Source organism: Felis catus, chromosome E1 (assembly GCF_018350175.1).
Source record: "Felis catus isolate Fca126 chromosome E1, F.catus_Fca126_mat1.0, whole genome shotgun sequence".
In the NCBI taxonomy this organism is placed as follows: domain Eukaryota; kingdom Metazoa; phylum Chordata; class Mammalia; order Carnivora; family Felidae; genus Felis; species Felis catus.
The window spans coordinates 4122287-4137910 of record NC_058381.1 but is presented as its reverse complement, the minus strand read 5'-3'; the positions used below and the strand labels follow the sequence as shown (position 1 = coordinate 4137910).

The following is a 15624-nucleotide window of genomic DNA, read 5'->3' as shown; positions in this document are numbered from 1 at the left end:
GGGGCAGAAATGGGGATCAAGTGGCCAGGAGAGGCTGTGTGGAGCTCCGTATCTTCAGCTGCACCCTAGAGATGGAGGTCAGCAGCGGAGGGCACAAGAGATGATATTTTCGGAGAAAACGAGGGAGAGAGCTGTCTCAGTGCCAATGCAGTGCTCACCAAATGGCCACGAGGCTGACATTGGCCAGGTGTCTTAGCGGTCACATGCCAAGACCCGGCCTTCTAGAACTCCTACACTACGTGCCTCTTACTTGTAAAGGCCCAGCCCACCATGCCTCTTACTGAACCCTACCCTCCTCTCTTCTGTTTCTCTCCTCTCCTTCAACACCCCATTCCCTTTTTCTCTGCTCCTGGAAGAAACCGTCTTCCTACACCTTCACAAAGAGCAAAAACGATTTGGAAGCAAAGCAGGGAGAAGCAGGTGGCGATAAATTTTTTTTTTTTTTTTTTTTAGGTTGGCCCCTGGTCTGCCGGGAGGTAGTGACAGGCCCGTGCCAGCTTCCCAGCAGGCCAGAGACGAGAGCCTGGCTACGGTGCCGACAGACAGAAGCGCTGTGGATAGTTCCTTCTGCGGCCAAAGAAGGGACGCGGTAGCCTTTCACGGTGTCAACATTCAACAGCTGACCATCACCAGCTTTGCAAGGCTGGTTTCTAGAGAGACGCGGGCTGAGAAGCCAGACAGACAGAACTGTAGGTGCAAGGCAGAAGGTACCCAGGAGGGCCTAAGGACGGGATTCAAGTTCACGTACCTTGTCTGGCGCAAGGGGATAGGTAGTGACACACACAGGAAAGGATCGAAGGTGTTGCTCTGTTTCAGGCAGTGGGGACAGGTCAAGGAAGATCTGTGAGGGCCAAAAACAGAGTTTCAAGGTCAATCACGTGCGGTCGAGAAGATCCTCAAGAAGTGAAATAAAGAATTATCGTACGATCCAGCAATTCCCCTGGTAGGCACATTCCCCCAAAAGAGTTGAAAAGAGGTACTCAGGGGCACCTGGGTGGCTCAGTCGGTTAAGTGTCTGACTTCAGCTCAGGCCACGATCCCACGGTTCGTGAGTTTGAGTCCCACATCGGACTCTGTGCTGATAGTTCAGAGCCTGGAGCCTGCTTCAGACTGTGTATGTGTCTCTCTCTCTGCCCCTCCCTTGCTCATGCTCTGTGTCTCTGCATCCCTCAAAAAATAAAATGTTGAAAGAAAGAAAGAAAGAAAGAAAGAAAGAAAGAAAGAAAGAAAGAAAACAGGTTCTCATACAAATACTTGTGCACAAATGTTCACAGCAGCATTATTCACAATAGCCAAAAGGTGGAAACAACCCAAACGCCCATCAGTGGCTAAATGGATAAATCCAGAATAGGTAAAGCCACAGAGACAGAAAACAGATTGGAGGATGCCAGGGGCGGGGAGGAAGGCTTAACGGGGTATCTAGTTTTCTTTCTGGTGATGAAAATGGTGAGGAGCTAGACAGAGGTGGTGGTTACACAGGACTGTGAACGTCCATGCGGTGAAACTGTACCCTTTTATTTTTAATTTATTTTTAATTTTTTTTTCTTCAACGTTTTTATTTATTTTTGGGACAGAGAGAGACAGAGCATGAACGGGGGAGGGGCAGAGAGAGAGGGAGACACAGAATCGGAAACAGGCTCCAGGCTCTGAGCCATCAGCCCAGAGCCCGACGCGGGGCTCGAACTCACGGACCGCGAGATCGTGACCTGGCTGAAGTCGGACGCTTAACCGACTGCGCCACCCAGGCGCCCCTCAGTGAGTTTTCCTAGTTAGTCCATACGCACACCTGCTGATCTCTGGGTCTCCTTTTTAAATTCTTTTTTAATGTTTTATTTATTTTTGAGAGAAAGAGAGAGAGACGCGCGAGCAGGGGAGAGGCAGAGAGAGAGGGGGACACAGAATCCGGAGGAGGCTCCAGGCTCTGAGCTGTCAGCACAGAGCCCGACGTGGGGCTCAAACTCACGGATCGCGAGATCGTGACCTGGCTGAAGTCGGACGCTTAACCGACTGCGCCACCCAGGCGCCCCTATTTTTAATTTTTTAATGTTTATTTATTGTTAAGAGAGAAAGAGTGCAAGCAGGGGAGAGGCAGAGACAGAGGGAGACACAGAATCCGAAGCAGGCTCCAGGCTCCGAGCTATCAGCACAGAGCCCCACGCGGGGCCTCGAACCCACGGACCTTGAGATCATGACCCGAGCCGAAGTCGGCCGCTTCACTGACTGAGCCACCCAGATGTTCCCAAAAAGTACACTTTTAAATTGTTGATTTTACGTTATGGAACTTTCACCTCAATTTTTCAAAGAAGGAAAACAAGTTTAATTGCACATGTTAGCGCACTGAGAACGGGAAGGGAAGCGAACACCCCTCGAGAGAGAAACGGCATGATGGCTCGCAACTTGGAAGGCATCTCAGCACCATCTCCTCCCCTGGTTCTCAGCCTCACTGTGTCCCAGAATCACAGAGGAGGCTTTCCTAAAAACGCAAATGTCTCGGCCCTTTTCCCATAGATTTTGTTTCAAGGGAGGCAGGGAGAGAGGCTCAGGCATCAGGATGTCAACAGCTCTCCCGGGGACACTAGTGTTCAGCCAGAACGTGGAACCAATGAGGAAACAGAGTTCAGAAAAAGCGCCTAATAGCTAAATAGCTAATATTGTAACAGGGTTTACTATGAATTGGGCATTGTTCCAACCACTGTGAGTATAATAACTCACTCACTACCCATAGCCGCCAGTATTATTCCCATTTTGCAGATGAGAAGACTAAGCACAGAGAAGTTAAGCAACAGTCCCAAGGACACACAGCTCTTAAGCGGCAGAGCAAAGCTCAGGTTCCAGGGTCCAAGTTCATCACCATTCCTGCGGTCTTTAGTATAAACGAATGAGGGACATCAACTGTTTCAGAGAAGTTATGGGGTGCCTGAGTGGCTCAGTGTCCGACTTTGGCTCAGGTCATGATCTCGCGGTTTGTGAGTTCGAGCCCCATGTCGAGCTCTGTGCTGACAGCTCAGAGCCTGGAGCCTGCTTCGTGGATTCTGAATCTCTCTCTCTCTCTCTACCCCTCCCCCACTCACACTCTCTGTCCCTCAAAAATGAATAGACAATAAAAAAAATTGTTTCAGAGAAGTTATACACACAGTATGCTTATATTCTTTAAACTTTTTCAAACTAAACACTCCCTCACTTAAGCATGTGGTCCCTGAAAATCAAGTGCAACTTTTATATTCCCCATGGGTACTCCAGTTTTATTTCCTTAATCTTGTGATACATTCTTCCAAGATGTAAGGGATTTCTGGATGCTGCGTGCCTTGTCCTAAAATCTACACTGCCTTCTTCCTTGGGAACAAGGAACACCACCCAGCTGACGGCCGTGCTCTTACACCGGTCAGCAAGGAAGCCGGGGCTGGGATCACGGGCTGGTTTCCAGAGTCTCTGCACAGAGCACCAGCCCAGCTTGAGTGGTTTCCCTGGGAGCAGACCAAATGGGAAAAACCAGGGACAAGCAAGAAAGCCTGAGGATTTCAGGGTGCGGGCGCAGGTGACCCTGAGTGAGCTGGCCAGAGCAGGTCAGCTCTCCTGGGTACAAGTTAACAGCCATCCATGACTTCTGAAAACAGACCTGAGACTTTAACGTCCTATAACTCTGGGAAACTTCCCTTTGGGAAAACCATGCTAACGTCCTGGTAAAAAACGGTGCATACCAGGCATCGAGCTCCAGAGAGAAGGGGGACCTGGCGTTTGTGGGGTCCCCTCTGCCACCCTGTTTCTCCGGATCCTTCTCCCACCTTTACCCATCATGTACCTAGACTGAAGTAAGCCCGGAGGATGTATTTTTGTCACTGGGAAATTTCCAAATCCCGGTTTTTGGACTTAAGCAAACAAATGAAAAAGAATATTTTTCTTTGAGTTATCCACTGTGTTAAGTCTACAAAAGCTAAGCGAAGCAAAACGTATGGTCTTCAGAATAGACTGCGGAAGGGATGTGAAATACACCTGTTTTTCAAAGATGAGTAATGACAACAGAGTGAATGGGACCCACAGATCAGGGAGAGAGAAGAATGGACGTTTCCAGGCTTCAGCCACCCCGACACGTGACCTCAGGAGACCTTCTAACCTCACCATGTCTTCACCATCCCTGCCGGCCATTTGCAGCCCTGTCCTATTGTCGTCCCCCAAGCTCTCACGGGGTAGGGAGTAGGGGAGGGGGCAGAAAACCACCCTGCTGCCCTTCACGGCTCCCTCAAGGCTAGAACCCAGGGTTTCATCACTTACATATAAGGTCCAGTGCTCATCCTCACAAATGGCCTCCTTAACGCCCATCCCCCATCTAGCCCCCCCCCAACCCTGTTTGTTCTCTATCTTTAAGAGTCTCTTGTGGTTTGTTTCCCTCTCCCCGCTACCCGCCCCCCCCCCCCAGCCCCTTCCCATATATTCATCTATTTTGTGTCTTAAATTCCATCAAATTGCTTCCAACGCAAAAGCCAACAGAACTGCCCTTGGCTTTCCGCCAAGTATAAATGCCCAGAAGTGAGCCCGGGCCCTTGATGATGCCCTACTCCGACCTCTCCCTGCGGCCGCAGACACGCCCTACCCCTCACGCCCGCCCTGCGCCACCTGCTCCCAGGACAGAGGACCCGATGTCTCCACCGGCAATGGTGACTCTGAGGACACACAGGTAAGATGTCACCTCTCGGAGATCGGCTGTGAGAAAGCCTTCACAAACACGCTCGGCCATAGGGGAAATGCTGCCTGTTACGGGGACCAGGTAAGACTTCTCTGCGAATAACAGCCAGGAGCTCCGAAGAAACGAATACACGCAGGTGCGCATGCGCATACCCAAAGGCGCGCATGCGCACGCAGCCCCCCCCCCCCCCCCCCCGCAGGTGCACTCCCACGGCCTCCCCGCCTGTGGCCCAAACTCCAACACAGCGGCGCTCCGCGGTTATGAAGCTCACGGAGGTTTTTTTAGGTTGTGGTACGAACCATATGGAATAACTGATTATTTTCCCTGTAGCCCGTAACCTCCAGCACCCTGAGGCCAAAGCCAAAGCCGAAAACCCAACACCCTAAAAGGGAGGCGGCACCCTCACTGCACGGGGGTCTCTGAATTCACCCACAGTGAATCCTCTCTTAAAGAAGGCCGATACCGCGGCGACTTTCCATCCCCAGCAAGCCCTCCCTGAAGAGTGCCCAGGGCCTCAGGAAACACCACCAGCTTGGAGCTGGTATCCGTTGGCCACTCTAGAAAATCGCTTCGCAGAGCTCAAAAGCCCTCGCCCAGACGGACATCCCTAACTGTATTTTTTTCTTTGCTACAGACTATCAGGCACAAAGTAGGTATTTTCAGCTGTCACTGGTCCCCTTTTTTTTTCTTTTTAGCTTGAACACCTCAGTTGTTACTCTTCATCCTACAGTAATCTACCCAGAGAGTGCTTGCGGTCTTGAATATATCTGATCGGCTTGAAGTCAGTTGCTCAGGAATCATGCCCTGACTCAGCCCACGCCGATCACAGACCGTGTGATCATGTGATTTATAATAAGAAAATACATATTTGGTTTTGGTCCTGGTTCCTGGCACGGGGCTCCTAAAACTCTTGGAATTACCTAAAAGATGGGAGCCAGAAGGACAAAAGGGCCACCTTTCAACCACACCTGAGTTATATTACTGAGGGGACTCGGGGATAGCCCCAGACACCTGAGGATGAGGGCCGGGGGCCAGGGGAAACAGTTGGGGGCGGGGGAGGGGGGTTGGAAGTTTCAGTCCCGCCCCTCCACTTCCAAGGGAGGAAAGGAGGACCACAGGTTGAATGAATCACTAGGGATCAATGGTGTAATCAATCACACCAAGGTAAGGAGGCCTACAGAAAAAAACGCTCCCAGGTGAGGTCTGGAGAGCTTCCAGACTGGTGAACACGTGGGGGTCCTGGGGCAACGGCGCACCCGGAGAGGGCAGGGAAACCCTGCACCGGCTGCCACACACCTTGCCGGAAGCATCTTTTCCGTCTGGCTGTTCAGAGTTGTATCCTTTTACAATGAGTTGCTGATCTAGGGAGTTAACTGTTTGCCTGAGTCCTGTGAGCAGCTCTAGCAAGTGACCGAACGTGAGGAGGGGGCCCTGGGGACCTCTGGTCTGTAGCCGGCCAAAGCACGGGTGACAGCTTGGGACTTGGGGGGAGGGGGAACTCTTGCCCGGTGGGGGAGCAGTCTCGTGGGACTGAGCTCTTAAGCTGTGAGATCGGACGCTGTGTCCAGGTAAACAGTGTCTGGAACGGAGTCACCCTGGAGGACACTCAGGTGGTGTCCACAGAGAACTGCAGAATTGCCTGGTGTGGGGAAAACGCCCACGCGCCTGGTGCAGAGGGTCTGTAGGCAGGGTAGGAGGAGAGAGGGGTGTAAAGAAAACAAGACTTTTTTCCTTTCACACCTGTAACACGCATCTCAAAGCACCTGCCAGTGATAACGCCCCATAAAATCCCAGGAGGCACCCTAGATTCCTCCCTTTCTCTCAGGCCCTCCCCTTGCACTCTTAGAGTCATGAACGAGACCTGTTGAGTCTACATCCAGAACACGTTCCAGCCCATGCACGCCTCTCCATCTTCCCTGCTACACCCCTCCCCCCCCCGGGGGGTCTCATGCACCATCACTCTCCCACCATAGTCCCTCAGCCACACCTCGCTTCAAATGTTGCAGTGGCTTCCTGTGCCCTTCAGACGGAAGCCCACACTTGGACAGGACACCTTAGACACGTCCCCCGTCCACCTCTCCAGCCTCACCTCCCGCCCCTCCCCACCTGGCTGCTCCGTTGGCCTTTCTGTCCCTTGATGTGCCAACATCATTCCAACCCCGGGCCCTTTGCCTCTGCATTTTCCTCTGCCTGCATGACCTTGTCCTCAGAGATGCGAATAGCTGATTCACTGTCTCTAGGTTCTCAGCTCAAATGTCCCCTCTATTGAGAAGCCTTCCCAGACCTTTCTGATTACCTTATCTAGAGCTGGCCGCCTCCCACCCCCCACATCCCAAGCTGTGTCTTATCATTTCAATTATCACTACCTCAAAGAGCTGCTGTGACGTGTGTGAGCGTTACCCAACACCTCCCCCAGCAGAACGTGAGCTCCTTGAGAACAGGGGCTGTGCCTGGTTCACAGCTGGACTCTGGCACCGAGAAGGAAGGGGCTCGTAGCAGGTTAAACAGTAAATATCTCGGGCGTCTCTAGAATCGAATAGCTAGAGAGCATGTGGGGTCTTTGGTTGGAATTTCTCTCTCGTGGCCAAGGAGTGATGCTCCTGGCTGTAACCGGTGGACCATGCACCACAGCCAACTCTCAGATACTTGAAAGAAGGGAAGAAAGAGAGCATGCGTGCACAAGAGAGGAAGAGAGAACGCTATGAGCCAAGAAATAAGTAAATTGGTTGTGCAAAGACACCAACGAGGGGTACCTGGTGTCCCTTCCCCGCAGTCTAACCGACCCTGGCCTTAGGTTCCCCTTTCCCTCCTTCTAGCTGTTCTTTTCTCCTCCTCTTTTCTTCTTTTCCTGTCCCATTTTTGTTTCAAGCAGCCTCTGCTCTGGGCACCTGAAGATAAATAAGGCAGACACCCTGCACGTAGCTTTCATGGCTAGCCATGAAATCTAGGTTCTCTCCAGTACGCACACCGCATCTCTCGGGAAATAAACGGGCCTTACTTCATGCACAACAATAAAACGTAGACTCGTTTCGGAGCGTTTTTAAGTACCCAGTAGGCTAAGCAACCAAGGACTGTGTCACCAAGAGGAGGTTGTCTGTAACCGATGGTTTCCCCTGCGTCCTGATTATCTGTTCTTGCTGAATATGCTCCCGCCCATTCGATCCTATTCAGCCTTCGGAGCCCCCATCAAAAGGCACACCTCCTCCAAGAAAGCCCAGGGAGGTTTCTTCCCCACTTTAGACTGCTCACTGCAATCAATGTCTCATGAAAACATTATAGTACTTGGAAATACGCTGTCTTATAGGAATCTCTCAGCTGTCACAGATAGAAGAGCCCAAGGAGAAGTTTTCTGAAGGCAAAGCCTGCATAATTATATATATACATATACATACATATATATGTATGTATATTATATATTACATTATATATACATATATATGTATATACATATGTATATATGTATACATATATATATGTATACACATATATATACATTATATATATATATATATATATATATATATATATATATTTTACATCCTCCACTCTGATGGGAAATCTCGAACTTGAAATTACTTGGTAAACTGAACAACCTCTCAGTGATCGCCTGCGGGCGAAACCCTGGCCTCCGCATTCACACTCTGTTAGAACCCCCTTCAAGAGGAGACGGGAGACCCAGGAGCCAGCAAGAAGGGAAGGAAGAAACCCTAACGGCCAGAGACAACAAGGAGTGAGGGGCTGCCTGGGATTTCCAATGGGAGAGAGAAGGGTTGTCTTGTGTTCCTGTTGTCTTGCAATCTCGGGGCAGCGTGGCGACGGGAGGCCAGTTACCAGCAGCTAAGTCTGGGCGATCCCCGCTAAGCACACCCCACCCTTACCTAGATTCTTACCTATACTGGGCTTGAAAGTGGCTTTGCACAAAGCTTTGGCCTAGGGGAAGCTGAGCCGATGGGGACAGGAGGTGCTCAGGGGTTCTGCTGGCTTCAGGCTGAGGCTGCAAAGAAATGAGGGAAGGAAGCAAGATTAGGCACAGACCAGTGAGCCCTGGCCTCCTCCTGGGCCCCCTTCACCCCTCCCTGGGCCAGGACTCTGCAGGACCTGACCCCTCTGGGGAGTCCCCCACAATTTACTGCTCCGCCAGTCTCTAGACCTCCCAGACCCCCTCACGCACAGCAGGTGCGGAATGAGCAGAGCCGGGGCGTGAGCCCTGGGAGCTCCCACGCGCTCGGCCAGACTCAGCTCCGATCTCTGGAGCGACTGCCCCGTTCTTCTCTCCACCCTGCTGGGCCCCGTGTGTCTACGCCTCCTGCGCCTTTTGCTGGGCATGCTGCCACCACTCAATGCGTCCACACCACATCTCCCATCTTCCGGCTGCTAAACCGCCCCATCCGCCTCTCCGCGGGAGCCAGTCTTCATGCGAGCCCCAGACAAGCCAGGCTTCGTGCCCTGGCATCATGTGGAAGCTCCCTTCACCCCACGTCGATCCTACCACGCCCCTCCGTGCTGCCCCTTATGTGTTCACTTGTTACTGCTGATGACTGCAGGAGCAAATTCCCACACGCTGCGGGCTGAAAACAGCAGAAATGTATTCTCTCACAGTTCCGGAGGCCAGACAGCCAAGATCAGCATCCCCAGGCCCCAGAGCAGACGTCAGCAAGGCCATGCTCCCCGCAGAGGCTCTAGGGGAAGCCTTGCCTCTCATGGCCTCTGGTGGCTGCAGAATCGTGGCTTGTGGCCCCATCACCCCAGGCTGTAAGCCCAGCATTTTGGAAGAGCCAAGGAAAAAGCCGAGGAAAAAGGAGCGCGTGTGAAGTGTTTGGAGGGAAGTATACCAAGGTCCGAAATTTAATTTCAAATGCATCAAGGGGCACCTGGGTGGCTCAGTTGGTTGAGCGTCCGACTTCGGCTCAGGTCATGATCTCACGGTTTGTGAGTTCGAGCCCCGCGTCGGGCTCTGTGCTGACATCTCAGAGCCTGGAGCCTGCTTCCCATTCTATGTCTCCCCTTTTCAATGCCCTACCCAGTTCAGTGAACAGCACACAAGCAGGATTAAGAATCAGCCTCCAGGGGGCGCCTGGGTGGCTCAGTAGGTTGAGCCTCTGACTTCAGCTCATGACATGATCTCGAGGTTCATGAGTTCAAGCCCCAGATCGGGCTCACTGCTGTCAGCACAGAGCCTGCTTCGGATCCTCTGCCCTCCTCTCTCTGCCCCTCTCCCACTTGCACTCTCTCTCTCTCTCTCTCTCTCAAAAAAAAAAAGATTTAGCCTCCAGGCTCTGGCTGCCTGGATTCCAATCTCTGCCCTGGTACTTTGCTGGGAGAGCTGCAAAAAAAAAACCCTCTAACACGGCTCACCGGGGACGGTGGTGGGCAGGATCGCCCAGGGTGGGGTCCAGAAGGAGAAAATCCTGAGCGAGGCTGGGCTGAGAGGCAGCAGAGTGGTTCCAGAAGTGTGGACCTGGAGGTCAGAGCAGCCTGGCTCTACTCTGCTAACCAAGCGACCCTGAGCATCTCTCTGAGCCTCATTCCACATCTAAAAGAGTCACACATCCACCTCACCTCACTATGCCACCATTCAAATAGAAAAACTGATGTGTGTGTCCTGCAGGGCGCATAGTAGGTGCTTAAAAAACGGTACCTTCTTGGGCCTTTTCCTTGCCCCGTCCCGTTCCTAATTCTGCAAGAGTGCAAGTGTTATAAAATGAATTGCCAAAAGACGGTCTGTGCGAAAGTGTCTACAGGACGGTAAAAATAAGCCCTTTTCGCCGGATTTGAGAATCATTCCGATGACAGAGAAGAAAGCGGTCCCTGTGTTTTCTATTCCAGTTTCAAATAAACCTAGCTTCTACGGCCTTCACAGGTCTTGAAACAGAAATAACCTCAAAAAGAAAAAAAGAATTGCTCTGGCCCTCCTCTTGCAAGAGGGAAAATGAAGTTTCGTGTCAGCTCGCTCCTGACCTTCAAGCGTCCCCAGCCGGGACTCCACAGGCAGCCCAATTTTCCGAGAGAGCAAATTTCAGGATTTTAACCCCACCGACCCCCCACCCCGGGGCACATGTGGCAATATCTAGAGACGTCTTTGGTTGTGAGTCACGACCTGTGGGGAGAAGAATGCTTACAAATGCATATCGCACAGGGCAGCCCCCACAGCAAAGAGTTATCTGGCCCCAGTGCAGAAGTTGACAAACCCTGAGTCACATTTCCTAGATGTGGACGCTGACTCTCCTACCTACTTGCTGTGTGGCTTGGGGCAAGTTACTTAACCTCTCTGTGATCTTCTCTGCCCTTAAGCCCAGTGCCTTTTCCAACCATCAAAGGACAGAAGAGGGAGACTGAAAGGCAACTGTCTAGCTAGCCCTGGACTTTGCAGGTAGGACGAGCCACCAGGCACAGCCAGGGAGGGGGCAGCGGTGACGAGGGGGACACAGGACAAGACGCCTTCCCTGTGCAGCCAGAAGGAAGCCGGTCTTGTAGTGTCCTCTCATCTCTGCTGGGGAACTGAGGAGGCACGAGACACCGTGATAAGGAAAGAGATCCTGTGCACTTTGAAACGGACTCGGGTTCCGTTCTATTTCCCCCAAGTAAAAGTTAGGTGACCTTGGGCAACTTCCTTAACCTAAGTCTTCATTCACTATAAAACCCGAGCCACCCTTACAAACGGTAGAGGCTGACACCTACGTAACCGATTCAACCACTCAGGAGTTTGGTGAATGTCTCTTATGTGTCAGTAGTGGAATAAGCACAAAAGGCATCAAGTTAGATGCACGACAGGAACAAATTATTCACAACCCAGGCGTGTCCAATCAGAATATTTCATTCTGCGGGCCACCTGCCCAGCAATGGACATGTGAACCTCACTGGGACAATCAGATCCTTCCCTGAGTGTTTTTCTGAATCTCTAAAGACTACGTGACCCTCTTGCCATCACAAGAGCACAGCTGGTCTGAGAATGAAGCCCACAAGGCATAGAGAGCCAAAGACCCAGTGACATCGTCTGAGTCCCTGGATCTAGCCTTACCTGAAGCTGGTACGTGCCTGGGATCACAAGTTTATAACATACCGTTGGCATTTATAAAGCCAGTAAATGCCCTTTCCTTAAGTTGGATCCAGTTAAATTCCTGTCACTTGCAACTAAAAGGGTCTTAATAAGATGAACAGAAAATCACTGTGCATAAAAGAATAAACAGCCATAATCCCACAACCCAGAAACACAATCCCCCAAAACACCATAACTTTGGAGTGTGTGGTCCTCCTAGGTTTTGCGGTATAGTGATGTTTTTGCTTTCTTTTATGTGTTTAGGGGTGACTGGGGTGGCTTTTGTTAAGATAAGAACACAGGCTTTCAAGCCAGACCCCCTTGTACTTGAACCCTGACTCTGTCCCTTCTTCAGCTGTGTTGCTTTGGGAAGGTTACTCAACCTGATTCTTGGTTTACTCCTACATGCGATGGAGATAATGATCCTAGCAGCACTCCATCAACGACAAGTTACTCAGTATATAAGGCACCCAAGACGTGATCTGAGGGGCACCGTGCAATCACTACTTCCCTTGTTCCCTGTATTTGGCAACCTGTTGTCCTGAGCAGAAGGGACGGATTTTCCAGCTCTGACAAACTCTTAGCTTTTAATGACATTACACTGCTTAAAATAGGTCTAATCTTATTTGAGACATCTATGGTTATGCCCTCCTTTTCTTAAAGTTCCAACTGGTTGTCTTAAAAGAGAAAGGAACATGGGGCGCTCAGTTGGTTAAGCATCTGACTTCAGCTCAGATCACGATCTCGTGGTTCATGAGTTCGAGCCCCACGTTGGGCTCTGTGCTGACAGCTGAGAGCCTGCTTCAGATTCTATATCTCCCTGTCTCTCTGTCCCTTCCCCCGCTCGCTCTCTCTCTCTCTCTCTCTCTCTCTCTCTCTCAACAATAAACAAACATTAAAAAAAAATTTTTTTAACAGTAGTTAAGGTATACAACATGATGCCTTGGTATATACATACATAGCAAAACGATGCCATAGTCCAAGTAGTTCACATATCCGTCTCCTTGGTTACCTTTCTGTGTGCGGTGCGAGCCCCTGAAATCTAGTCTCTTAGCAAATTTCCAGTATTTGAGACAGGATGATTAACTATAGCCATCAGGAGTGTGTTAGACATCTAGACTTTCATTCTACAAGACTGTGACCTCTATTCCTTCACTATTACTCTAGCATGATGGGCTCCAAGCAAATAACAAAGGGGTGGGAAGGGGACAGCCTGAAAGACCCACTTCCGGGTTGTTTTTTTTTTTAATTGATTCATGAGAAGCATGGGAACTTAAAACAAAACCAGTAAAGTTCTTCTTGTGACCGCATCTGGATCAGTGTTGAGATATATCCCAAGCAACCTGTGCCTGATTAATTACCAAAGCTTGTGAAACCTTTGTAAATTACAGCAGATTCTTCATAGACATTGGGTTTTTTTTTCATTATTATTAGTTGCATTTTTTTTTAATTTACATCCAAATTAGTTAGCATATATCTTCAGGGACATTGTTAAAATAACTTTGTTGGGGCGCCCGAGCGGCTCTGTCGGTTATGCGTCCGACTTCAGCTCAGGTCATGATCTCACGGTTCGTGGGTTTCAACCCCGCATTGGGCTCTGTGCTGACAACTCAGAGCCTAGAGCCTGCTTCGGATTCTGTGTTTCCCTCTCTCTGCCCCTCCCCCACTCATGCTCTCAATCTCTCTCTCTCTCTCTCTCTCTCTCTCTCTCTCCCTCCCTCTCTCAAAAATAAACATTTTTTTAAAAATTAAAAAAAGAACTTTGCTCACTTGCTTTGACTTTTTTTCCCCCCAATGTTTATTTATTTATTTTTGAGAGAAGGAGAGAGACAAAGCACGAGGAGAGGAGGGGCAGAGAGAGAGAGAGGGAGAGAGAGAATCCCAAGCAGGCTCTGTGCTGCCAGGGTAGAGCCCCGTGTGGGGCTCGATCTCACGGACCATGAGACCATGACCTGAGCCGAAATCAAGAGTCGGAGGCTTAACTGACTGAGCCACCCAGGCGCCCCCTCTTGCTTTGACCTTCTTAAGTGAGAAATAAAAGACCATTAGAGCAGAACCTATCATTAATCTTCATTCAGCAAAGCCTACAGAGAATACAGCTGATAAATCAACTGTGAGATATAGATATAGATATAGATATATAGATATCTCTCTCTCTACATATATATATAAACTGTGGCTGTTAGAAACAATTTAGTGCTTGCTTTCTTACTCCCAAAGGTTGGGGGTTCCATTAAAATGTGGGAATGCTAAGAGTACACATGCAGTCATCCGTCCTGTCTTGAGAAGAAAGGTTGAGAAATCCTGTTCTATGGGGTACATCACCCAGGAAGCAGTGATAGACGTAAAACAGTATCTTCTCAAAATAATAAGGAACGGCATTCAGGGCCTCAGACGGCCATACTAATGCACAGAATATAGACAAAAAGGAGATGTTTCAAACTTCATAATTTTAATTTTATGTTGGAGAGAGAAAAAGAATCTTAACCGGGCTCCACACTCAGGGCAGAACCTGACGTGGGGCTCGATCCCATGACCCTGGGATCATGACCTGAGCTGAAACCAAGAGTCGGACACTGAGCCAACCAGACACCCCGAGATTCTGCGAACTTTAAAATGAAAGGAGGGGCGCCTGGGTGGCTCAGTCAGTTGAGCGTCCGACTTCGGTTCAGGTCACGATCTTGCGGTCCGTGAGTTCGAGCCCCACGTCGGGCTCTGTGCTGACGGCTCAGAGCCTGGAGCCTGCTTCGGATTCTGTGTCTCCCTTTCTCTCTGCCCCTCCCCCCACTCATGCGCTGTCTCTGTTTCTCTCAACAATAAATAAACATTTAAAAAAAAAAAAAAGGGAAGAAAAGAAAGAGTGGCCAACCTTCTCGGACCCGGGCCCTCGGGAGGAGACTTCCAGGTCCTCGTGCACACGGTCCAGAAGCCAGAGCAGGAACTCCAGGGCGTCGTGCTGGGCATTGCCTTGGAACTGAGAGCCATACTTGGAAACAGCATTCTGACAAGAAAGTAGAAAAGCAGAGGGTCAGTTTAGCCCCGTAGAGTCACCCCAGTCAGGGCCTAGAGGCACCAAGTCTAGCAGCCGTCACTATTCAGCCCTGAGCAGGGCTGACAACCTGGGAGACGGTATAGGGGGACTGGGCGCCTGGGTGGCTCAGTCGGTTAAGCATCCAACTTCAGCTCAGGTCATGATCTCAGTCTGTGAGCTCGAGCCCTGCTCTGTGCTGACAGTTCGGAGCCTGGATCCTGCTTCGGATTCTGTGTCTCCCTCTCTCTGCCCCTCCCCGTTTGCACTCTATCTCTCTCAAAAATAAATAAACATTAACAAAAAATAAAATTGTAAAATTTAAAAGAAATGGCATGGGGTAAGAACTTTCCCACCAAAGCCTGCCGTTGGGAGGCAGTGTCCCCAAATGCTAGAAGGGTGTTCTGTATACAAGGCACCTTGTTCCCACCCCCCGGCCCCCCGGAAAAACTACTAACAGACATCCCGTCCTTTGAAAAGCCACAGGGCTGTCTTGGCTGAGTATTTGGATGCTGTCGGCCATCTGTCCTTCCGGAAGCTCTTGTCCCTTGATCGCAAGGGCACACGTTCCCCTGGCCCCCTCCATCAGTCTGTTTCCACCCTGCCCCTCTGTGCCCCCACCCCCGCTGGGGAAAGCACCTTGCCCTCCTCTCTCCGTCGGCGATAAATTCGCTCCCAAGGCTTCAGCTATGTCTCGTGAACGACGGCAGGGCGTGCTGAAGGACGTGGCCCTGAACACGGCCCTGCACACGGCTCCCTTACTGCCTCTTTCTAGAAGGTGTGAAATTAAACTTCTGTGCTTAGATCACACGATGGCTGGACCAGCCCCTCGCCCCTTTCACAAATACCGATTTAGTGCCTACCATGTGCCAGATACTA

At 50.6% G+C, this 15624-nt stretch overlaps 1 protein-coding gene across 4 annotated transcripts in view; it reads right to left on the bottom strand.

The window, feature by feature from the left end:
- USP43 (ubiquitin specific peptidase 43) overlaps positions 1-15624 on the bottom strand; it is a 64580-nt gene that overhangs the window by 38560 nt on the left and 10396 nt on the right. For all 4 annotated transcript variants that reach the window (XM_045044697.1, XM_045044698.1, XM_045044695.1 and 1 more), the window contains exons 2-4: positions 14587-14718; positions 8572-8675; positions 749-841 (exon numbers count right to left, since the gene is read on the bottom strand). In XM_045044697.1, coding sequence (XP_044900632.1) covers positions 749-841; positions 8572-8675; positions 14587-14718 — 329 coding nt within the window. The remainder of the gene's footprint in view (positions 1-748; positions 842-8571; positions 8676-14586; positions 14719-15624) is intronic.